General features: G+C 38.3%; 1 protein-coding gene across 1 annotated transcript; it reads right to left on the reverse strand.

Moving 5' to 3' along the window:
• Window positions 1–4,013: 4,013 nt before the first annotated feature.
• LOC138432844 (intraflagellar transport protein 81 homolog) lies at window positions 4,014–9,335 on the reverse strand. Its single transcript, XM_069574472.1, has 2 exons — window positions 7,245–9,335; window positions 4,014–5,998 (listed from the first exon to the last, which is right to left on the reverse strand). Exons 1-2 carry the CDS (start codon window positions 9,234–9,236, stop codon window positions 5,837–5,839), a joined length of 2,154 nt encoding a protein of 717 aa, XP_069430573.1. The 5' UTR covers window positions 9,237–9,335; the 3' UTR covers window positions 4,014–5,836.
• Window positions 9,336–11,243: the final 1,908 nt, after the last annotated feature.

An 11,243-nucleotide genomic window follows, 5' to 3' on the forward strand; every position in this document is an offset into this window, starting at 1 on the left:
AAACTAGTCTATAGATTCAATGCAATCCCTATCAAGCTACCAACAGTATTTTTCACAGAGCTAGAACAAATAATTTCAAGATTTGTATGGAAATACAAAAAAACCTCGAATAGCCAAAGCAATCTTGAGAAAGAAGAATGGAACTGGAGGAATTAACCTGCCTGACTTCAGGCTCTACTACAAAGCCACAGTCATCAAGACAGTATGGTACTGGCACAAAGACAGAAATATAGATCAATGGAACAAAATAGAAAGCCCAGAGATAAATCCACACACCTATGGACACCTTATCTTTGACAAAGGAGGCAAGAATGTACAATGAATTAAAGACAATGTCTTTAGCAAGTGGTGCTGGGAAAACTGGTCAACCACTTGTAAAAGAATTAAACTAGAACATTTGCTAACACCATACACAAAAATAAACTCAAAATGGATTAAAGATCTAAATGTAAGACCAGAAACTATAAAACTCCTAGAGGAGAACATAGGCAAAACACTCTCAGACATAAACCACAGCAGGATCCTCTATGACCCACCTCCCAGAATACTGGAAATAAAAGCAAAAATAAACAAATGGGACCTAATTAAACTTAAAAGCTCCTGCACAACAAACGAAACTATAAGCAAGGTGAAAAGACAGCCTTCAGAATGGGAGAAAATAATAGAAAATGAAGCAACTGATGAACAACTAATCTCAAAAATATACAAGCAACTCCTGCAGCTCCATTCCATAAAAATAAACGACCCAATCAAAAAATGGGCCAAAGAACTAAACAGACACTTCTCCAAAGAAGACATACAGATGGCTAAGAAACACATGAAAAGATGCTCAACATCACTCATTATCAGAGAAATGCAAATCAAAACCACAATGAGATACCATTTCACCCCAGTCAGAATGGCTGCAATCCAAAAATCTACAAGCAATAAATGCTGGAGAGGGTGTGGAGAAAAGGGAACCTCTTACACTGTTGGTGGGAATGCAAACTAGTACAGCCACTATGGAGAACAGTGTGGAGATTCCTGAAAAAACTGGAAATAGAACTGCCATATGACCCAGCAATCCCACTGCTGGGCATACACATTGAGGAAACCATAATTGAAAAAGACATGTGTACCCCAATATTCATTGGGGTACATTTATAATAGCCAGGACATGGAAGCAGCCTAGATGTCTATCAGCAGATGAATGGATAAGAAAGCTGTGGTACATATACACAATGGAGAATTACTCAGCCATTAAAAAGAATACATTTTAATCCATTCTAATGAGGTGGATGAAACTGGAGCCTATTATACAGAGTGAAGTAAGCCAGAAAGAAAAACATCATAACAGTATACTAATGCATATATATGGAATTTAGAAAGATGGTAATGATAACCCTGTATGCGAGACAGCAAAAGAGACACAGATGTATAGAACAGTCTTCTGGACTCTGTGGGAGAGGGAGAGGGCGGGATGATTTAGGAGAATGGCATTGAAACATGTATAATATCATATAAGAAATGAATCACCAGTCTAGGTTCGATGCAGGATACAGGGTGCTTGGGGCTGGTGCACTGGGATGACCCAGAGGGATGGTATGGGGTGGGAGGTGGGAGGGGGGTTCAGGATGGGGAACATGTGTACACCCGTGGCAGATTCATGTTGATATATGGCAAAACCAATACAATATTGTGAAGTAATTAACCTCCAACTAAAATAAATAAATTTAAATTTTAAAAAATAGTTAAAAATAATAATAATTTTAAAAAATTCTTGCCGTCAGCTAAAACAATAAAATCTCCCTACCTCCTTTATTGATTAATGGATGAAAAGTTAGTGCATTAATGAAGTCACTAATGAAATTAACTACTAACCATTTAAGAAAATCTGGCTGAATGAAAGATTACAACCACTGCTGCTGGTGCACACTTTAGATTTGACACCCAATCAATTTCTTTTCTTGGTATGACTGTCATAATATTTTGAGAACTAGGATTCACATAAGTATGTGGATACAGACAACAACAGTTTTTTTAAATTACTTTATGAGCTACATCAGAATAATTGTTGCCAGAATGTTGCCAAAAGTGTGTTGGATGAAAAATAATTTTAGGTACTTTTTGGTGGATATTTTTATACTGTGCCAGTTTGCTGACAAGTAGAATCTCTGGTGTCATATGATCAATGATACAATGTCTTTGACTTTCAAAGGAAAGACTCATTAAATCACTTTTTCGGTGTATAAAGATAGTGGATGCTATTCTTTACTTCATTATAAATATTGTCATTTTATCATGTAAATAAAACACAAACTAAATATTTAAACTCATTTGGATAATTACTCTTTTTCAATAAAATAAATAATACATTTGTCACCTGAAAAATTAACATTATACACAGAAGAGTAAGTAATCAGGTAGTGTTCTTAATTTCTATAATTGAATTAAACCACCTTGTGAGACCCTATCTCACTGGTGATGGGGAGGGAAATTACATTTAAATTTTCCAATTAAATGCAATTCGCATAGTCCTGCTTCAGACTCATTTAAGTGAATATTGAGTCAATTCAAGATATACATCTCTATAAAATTATTTCTCCCGCCTCCTTTTTCCTACAATGGCTCTGTTTTCAAGGGAAGATTTTCAAAGCTTCATAGCAATGAAGCCAGAGTCTTAGTTTATCTGACCTTAAAAGGACTATCAAGCAAGCCTTCATTTGACTGGGGCCTATGCTTTTCATTACATTACCTCTAGCTATGATGTCTCTATTTAGTTGAAAGATATCTTGTGATTTTTCCTTCAAAATGTGTACTTTAAAAAATACATATATAGCATTGCAATGATAATGGCTACAAGAAATACTGTATTTTAGACTCATTTGCATCTCCTCAATGACAGGCTTCACATTTTAAATAAACTTCTAAGTATATCTTTCTCTTTTACTGTCTCTCTTCATTTGGTTTCTCCATGCATTTTTCTCACTGTGATGGGAGCAGCACTGCTGATAACAGTGCAAAATGTCTCAGGGACAAAACACACCTCCCTGGTCTTAGGTTGTTCTAAACTTTCCTCATTACCATGAATACTGTCACTGATTTCAAGCATCTTATTTTTATCCACTGATCCATATTCCTAGTTGTATTTATAATTTTAAATTGTCACATACTTAAACTATAAATGGACTGACAGAAAAAATTATCCAAAACTTCCCACAATTTCAATATTTCTTAGTTATCAAAGAACATACTGTAGGAAATGGAACTAATATTTCTTCAATTGCAGTCATAGATGAACTTTGATTACATCAGTGAACTAGTTATGTTTGCGTGTGTGCAGAACAGAACTTTAAGAAACATGATAACATTGATTCAGATATTGTTATTTAAACAAGTTCCTCAAAATAACCTAACTCTGGCTGAGTCTCCTGGGACTTAAGAAGGAAGCTCATGTTGTCCTGCTAGCCTGTCTCACAGACCAAAACCAGGTATATAACCTGTGACATTAACATACATGATGGATACTGTGAAGCTCCCCTCAGACTGTCCCCTTCAGGGACTTTTGGCCCCAGTTGCTGAGCATGCTGTCAGCAGGCAGTGTTGCCGCCTCCTTCAGGGTCAGCTGCCACTACAAGGAGCTACACCCTTCCCAGAGAGAACCCCATAAGAGTCATCCACATAGTTCTGGTCATTCCAATCCAACACAGGACAACACTGACAGCAATTTAGCTCCCAGTCTCTCTCTGAGGTCTGCAGAGGTCATCATGGGGCTGCTTTGTAACTCGATTTCTCACTCAGCTCAATCCTGCGTGCTTTCCTTTCCTTCATAGTAAACATTCAGCCTGTCTCAACACCTGCTTCCTTGAGAACTCAGCTTGCGGTAACATAACCTTATCTTTCTGAAATACAAGAGCCCTGTTTCTTACAGTGCTGATGGCGCCATCACACAAAATTATACAATTTTCCAGTCACTTACAAAACATAAAATGTTATAACATCTGATCCAGTGGTTCTCAGTGACTTGGAGAATATTTTTTCTTTTTTTTTTTTGTAATGCTAATATGCAAACCAATTAACTCTGGGGGTGGACCCTAGGAATCAGTATTTTTTCAGAATTTCTCCATGGGATTCTAAACTGCAACCAGGATTGAGAACATTCTAGGCTTTCAGGAAAAACATAATTACAACCCAGGTGGCACAGTGGGAAACAATCTACCTGTCAAGGCAGGAGACACAAGAGACATGGGTTAGATCCCTGGGTCAGGAAGATTCCCTGGAGAAGGAAATGGCAATCCACTCCAGTACTCTTGCCAGGAAAATCCTATGGACAGAGGAGCCTGGAGGGCTATAGTCAGTCCATGGGGTTGCATAGAGTCAGACTTGACTGAGTGACTGAGCACACACAATTAGCCAAGGTGGAAGAAAGGATTCTGCTCCATATTCTTGTGCTTACGAGTGCTAACACACTTTTCCACCGAATCAGCTGCCAGCCAGTCTACACACACACACATCACCTCTGTTTTTGCTCATGTTCTAGCTACTATCCCATTTCTTTGCTTCTCTTTCAGAAAAATATCTTCTAAGAGTCTATTTTTTGTGTTTTCTTCAATTCAACACCTTCCATTCTCTCCTCAGCCTACTTTAATCAGGCTTTTAGCTCAAGCCTGCAACCAAAGCTGCTCTTAACAAGATTACAGTGACGTCCGCATTACCAGGTTCAGGGCTTAATTCTGTCATTATATTATACATCAGGAGCCTTTGACTTGGCCCCTCACTGCCTCCTCATGGCACTGTCTTCTTCTTTTTTAGTCTTTGTTTGTTTGTTTGTTTTTGCTGCACCACAGCATAGAGGATCTTATTTCCCTGGCCAGGGATCAGACCCATGCCCCCTGCTGTGGAACATGGAGTCAGTCACTGAACCACGAGGGAGGTCCCTCTCATGACACTGTCTTCACTTGGAGTTCTGGAGAGCACACCATCTTGAGATTTTCTTCCTCCCATAATGGTCCCTCCATCTCAGTCTTCTTTGCTGATTCTCTTCATCTCCTAGCTTCTACACATTACTTTACTGAAGAGTTCATTGCTTCACTTTGCTGTCTATAATTGCTGGTTAGGGAGTTATCCCAGTTATACAGTTTTAAATATCATATGTATGCTTGAAATTCCTAAATATACATACTCAATGCCAATTCTTCCCTGAATTCCAAGCTTATTTATCCCAACTACCTGGTCTGACTGTCATGTCACACTTATCATGTGACAAAACCAAAGACATTTCCTCCCCAAACCTACTTTTTAAGCTTTCGCAATCTCAGTAAACAGCAATTCTAACCTCAATATTTTCACTAAAATCTTTGAACGCATTCTTAACTGCTCTCTTTTTAGTCCATTCCATAAACTGTTAGCTCTACCTTTAAAATATTTCCAGGTATGATCACTTCACATTACCACTATGTTGCCACCCTAATTAAGCAACTGTCATCTCTTAAAATAAATCCCAATGTCTTAGGGGTTTCCTAAGGCACTCTCCTTGTCCCAGGCCACTGGCAGGCATTCTCCAGCTCTCTTCCATGAATAGCTATGACAGAATGCAGAGCACCACCGTGCTTGGTAATGTCAGTCTCTCCCTCCAGACTGTGAGCTGTTCTTAGTTGTTTCTCTATCCTCATTCAGAGTGCAGTGGCTGAGCACAAATTTAAAGTTACAATAAATGGTCAGTGCAAGAATGATGGATGAATGATCCAATAATGTTACAATACTGACTGTAATGAATAAAGGGGTATATTGATCGGCATGACAGAAAATTCAAGAAGTTATTAGCAATATTCACTATGTGTGCCAACTGGAAAGAATTTCACATTTGCTTTGATGCCTTCCTTCTTCTCTTTGTCACAGTTGGTAGGACTGAATTGTCTTTCCTTTTTTTCAGAGACTGATTAAACAAAAGGGCACATATAGTGACCTCACAGCATGCTAAGTTAGTTGATTCCAGTAATCCAGTATGTATAAAGAAAGCCTGTTGAAACAAGACAAGAGATTACTAAGTCAACAAAATCAGTCCTAAAAGTGACCCCTAATAATCTATATTTTTAATTATCTTGAAATTGTTTATTAAGAGATTATGTTACATATTCCTGGATCAGTCAGGTTAGAGGAATATAACCTTTTAAAAGTTTTAACCAGTTTTATTTTTAATTTAGATCTACTTGGTATTAGTTCAGAGAGGCTTACACCTGTCCAAAATTAAAATTAATGTGAATTTCCCTAATGAGCCTGACTTCATAATTTGCATTCCCATTAATTCTCCACAGGCTTGCCTAAAATTGTTTTGAATTGGAGTTTCATAATTAGGATTTAACATTTAAATCATATTCAGGAGAGTGTGCATATGGTTAAACAGACTGCCAGAATAAATTATGAACTAACAAAATAGTAATCTATTACTTTAAGACATTTGGTAAGTCATACTGTAGTTATCCTTTTACATCTTCTTACAAAAATATTCTCTTAGGTTTCTTAGCCACAATTCACTCCCCTGTTTTGACCTGAGACAATTTCTCACAATGATGTCACCTTCACCATTGCCTCCCCAGGGCTTTAAACCTTAGTGGTGTCCTATAGGCCAATGACATGAGGGAGAAATTATCTTTGCTTATTTTCTTTTCTTTTTTTTTTTTATGTGCACCAAGTTTTATTTGCCTTTAAACAATACAAATAGAACAAATATGTGATTCAAAATATTAAATGTTCTTGAATTGTACAGAAGAAAAAGAAACTGAAGTGAAACTGTAGGAATTGCTGAACTTCAGATAAACGTTTCTTCAAAACAAGAGATATTAGTTCCTAAAAGATTTCTCTAAAGTTAAAAAAAGATTAAGAAAAACATTAAGCCACTGGGTTATTATGTTCAAACAAAAACTTACATGTTTCTTAATGGACATGTGTTTACATTTACAGATAGTAAACTCAGTCTCTTGTCTTATAAAATAGAAGACGCCACTGATGTATAAACTAAGCGAAATAATAAAAGCCTCTTTTTCATATTAGAAACTTTTAAAACCTAAATCTACCTTAGCATTATTTTCCATGAAAACTTAATAGAGAATGGCTAATCTGAAAGCAAAATGTTGAACAAATCACTTAAAAAAAAAAAAGAAATACACCGTGGGATTTTGCTTATAGCTAGCAGCATCAACTAACGCCCCTAACAATGGCAAATGAACTCAGAGTATCAGCCGGTCCTCTCCTCCCTCCTGAATTACCTGACCAATGGAAGTTTGGGTTTGTTGTTTCAGAAAGCACTGTTTCTTACATTCCATCAATTGTTCAAAATCATGCCACATTTTTGCTTGTTTCATATTTGGACCATGACTTTCTCGTACAGCTTTTTGTTTTTCCCGGAGTTTCTTTCCAAGATTTTCCTGTTCAGCAATATTTTTGGTATATTGTTCCCTAATTGCTTTTCTTTTTTCTTGTTGATCAGAGGAGACATATGCCTTCATTTCATCAGTAGCACGACGAAGTTGTACTTCTAGGTTCTTAATCATACAGTTTATATAATGGTATCTACTTTCTTCTTGAAGACACTCCTCACGGAGCCCTCTGACTTCCTGTTCTAATTTGGACCGATTGCTTTCAAGGCCTGCAGCACAGCTATCATACTGGGATTTCTTTTCATCACACTCTTGGGTTAACTCTTGGCATTTCTGACGCAATTGTCGTAGTTCTTTTATAATTGGAGCCAGAGCTGACTTCTTTTCAGATACCAGGGAATTTAGTTTTTTTACCATTTCAGACATGTCATCCAGTGTTCGTCCTTTCATTTCATCAACTTCACTCTTCAGAGCAGACACTCGTTCTAGTTCTTCTTGGGTATAACTATATCCAGATATACCCCTTTTCTCCTCAATAGTTTGCAGTTGATGTTGAATATTTTCATGACGTTGCTTAAGAAGTTCTTCTGTCCTCTGCAAGAGACCAAATTCAGCTTTAAATTCGGCTATTATTTGATGCTTCTTTTTGAAAACTGTACTTTTGCTTCGAAGTTTACTGACATATCGCTTGAACTCATCTCCCTTCAAAACTTCAGTACCATCAAATTCACGGGTCTGACTTGTCTTCACTGACACTTCTCTCTCTAGGTTGGCTAACTTTTCCTTTGCTTCCTGAAGTTCCTCAGCTTTGGCTTCTTTTTTACGAGAAATGATAGATGCCTGTTGCCTATATAGTGACAGTTTGCCTTCAATTGGTTCATTTCTCATCATTTTCTTTTCAATCAGCTGATTGATCTGTGTGTTTATTTCATTTATTTTAGATTCAAGTTCAAGAAGATCAGAATGGCCCATAGCAGGCTCCGAGACCACTTTTTGTAAAAAATGTAATTCTTTTTTCTTGTTCTCTAATTCTTTAGGAAATTTTTCAGTTACCATATATGAATTGAATTTTATCTCCTCCTCTAGCCTCTTCATTAAACTTTCAGGTGTCGCATCTGCTGCTGCGTGTCGCATACTTTTCAGCTGGTTTTGTATTCTTTGCAGTCTCTGCACTGCATGAAATAGCTGATTTTTTTGTTCCTGTTTCTGTTGTGCAAGAAATTCTTCTCTCTCTTTCTCAACTCGAAGTTGCCTTGTTATTTTCAGCATCCTCTGATGATTCTGAACTGCCTCCACCCTTTTCTTCAAACGTTCAACTCTCTTAATAAGCTGATCCTTTTCTTCCTCCATTGCACTGATATCCCTTCTTATTTCTGCTGTAGAAAATCCAGATGTCTTGAGCTGCTCACATTCTTTATGCAAAGTTTTAAAGGCTTCCATCAAATCTTCATACTGTTTATTGGTATCAGCCACAGTTTCATCCTGGAGAAACTCACTTGGTACCTCAAGTTTTATTAAAAAACGAGCTAAATATGCTCTTTTCTTCAGTTCACTAGTTCTCTGAAGAAGCCAGTGGAGCACTGGGTAAATTACAGGTTTACTTCCAATCACCAGACCCTGACGAAAGGTACTCATGTCTGCGGCATTTCCTGGAGGTTTGTATTTAAGAATACCAAGAAGGCTCAACATCCTTTTGGCTGTTTGCTCTGGCATCTCCTCTCTGATATCAACAACTTGCTTTGGGTCAATCTCAGCCAGAACATCATTGAGAACTTGTAATAGTTGCATTGGCTCCAGGGAATCAAATGTGATTAAATTATAGTTCTTCCTAAAAGGTTCCTTATTGAGATTGTCCACGATGAATTTTATTTGATCACTCATAATTAGGTCTTATAATTTAAACTCAAATTCTCCTCACGAAACCACTTTACCCCACACGAGGCATCCAGGCTCTAGTGGGTTCCTAGAGACGAGCTCCTTGGCAACGGTTGCTAGGCCGTGGACACGTCACTTCCTTTGCTTATTTTCTTACCTACCTGTGTCTGCTGTCTATTCCCCAAGTATAGCTTACCCTCCAATAATACTTTGTTCAGCTTACAATATCACCTTCCGAACTTTCTATTTAGAAACTGGTGGGGGAAAAAAAAAAAAAACCACGTAAGTGTGCACACATTAGTTTTTGAAATTTGAGCGTCATTTTATTGGTTACCTTGCCATCTAAATTTTCCGTCTTCTATTCCTTTCCAATTTTATTATATGCTAGCTAGATCACTGTGACTCTGGTGCAAAGTTTCAAAACCTCAACACTGTTGACATTTGGGACAGAAGACTCCCTGTTAGGGGAGGCTGGACTGTGCCCTATAGGATATTTAACAGGATTTCTGGCCTCTCTACTTATCACAGGCAGGAAGCAAGTCCTCCTCCCACCCTACTTATAACAATCAAAAATGTTTTCAGACATTATCAAATGTCCTCTAACGAGGTAGAAGGAGGGACAAATTGCCCACAGTTAAGAACCACTGCTCCATAATCACTGAAACTAAAGATCTTTCCAAATGACATAGCTGCTAAGGATCGTGCATGCATGTGTCCGTGCTCAGTCATGTCCAATTGTTTGCAGCCCCAACGACTGTAGCCCACCAGACTCCTCTGTCCATGGAATTTTCCAGGCAAGAATACTGGAGTAGGTTGCCATTTCCTTCTCCAGGAGATTTTCCCAACCCAGAGATTGAACTCATGTCTCCTGTGTCTCCTACCTTGGCAGGTGAGTTCTTTACCACTAGTGCCACTTGGAAAGCCCTAGCCACTAAGGATCACTGGGATTCAAATCCATATCATTTTAAGTTACAGTGCCTTCTTCCCCCTAAAATGAGAAAGCTTGCCCTAGTGCTGCAGAGAGACCTCAATTTAGACAATATATTCTGAAAGATATGAGTATTATGACATGTGATGGCTAATATTATGTGTCAGCTTGCAGGGTATTTTCCCATGAGATCAACATTTAAATCAGTGAACTCTGATTAAATCAGATTGCTTAATATAATGTGAGTGGGCCTCAGCCAATCAGTTAAATGCCTAAATAGAACAACAGGCCAGTCTCCCTGAACACGAGAAGCAGCAGTGTAGAAGACTGGATGGCTGGCAGTCCAGCAGATTGCCTTGGAACTGGCAGCTCTCCTGGATCTCAAGACTGCTGGCCCACACTGCAGATTTTGGACATGCCAGTCTCCATAAACATGTGAGCCAATTCCTTATCGTTAATAAATGATTAATTCCCCCAGAGACTTAATACATGACATAACTGAAATACTATTTCTGCTTTTCTTCCCCTTCACACACTCTTCCTCCAAGTCAGCAGAGACGTCCAAACTTCTACATGCTTCAGGAAGGATAAGCACTGTTTACTTTTGACTTCTGAATGTTGCCAGTGAATCAAAAGAGGAAGTTTAAAGAAGACCCAGAGCTTCTACAATAACAGAAAAATTATAAAGAAAGTAGAGGAAGTGAGAAGGGTAGTGCAAAACTTCATAGGGCACACTGAGAGGAGCAGAGCTAACACTCAAAGTCTAAAGAACTCTGCGGTGGAGTGGCCTGAGCTTGGGAAACAACCCATGGCCTGGAGAGACCATCTGAGGGAGCAGCTCACACCACATGGATAGAGAACCACATTAGCTTCGTCTCGTGACTAAAATGTGTCCGTGTATGTGTCCATAATAACTGCCCATATGTTGCCTATGGACTAATTAGACTTTTCAGAAATCACTCAAACTGCCCAAAGTAAAAACAACCTCTCTATGGTCCACAGCACATATAAACCTCTTTGCAAAACAAAGGGTTGGGTTCCTAGGTATTCAGAGATAAGGAAGGGAAAGTGGCTGCACTGGTGAA

Source organism: Ovis canadensis, chromosome 2, assembly GCF_042477335.2.
Source record: "Ovis canadensis isolate MfBH-ARS-UI-01 breed Bighorn chromosome 2, ARS-UI_OviCan_v2, whole genome shotgun sequence".
NCBI lineage: Eukaryota > Metazoa > Chordata > Mammalia > Artiodactyla > Bovidae > Ovis > Ovis canadensis.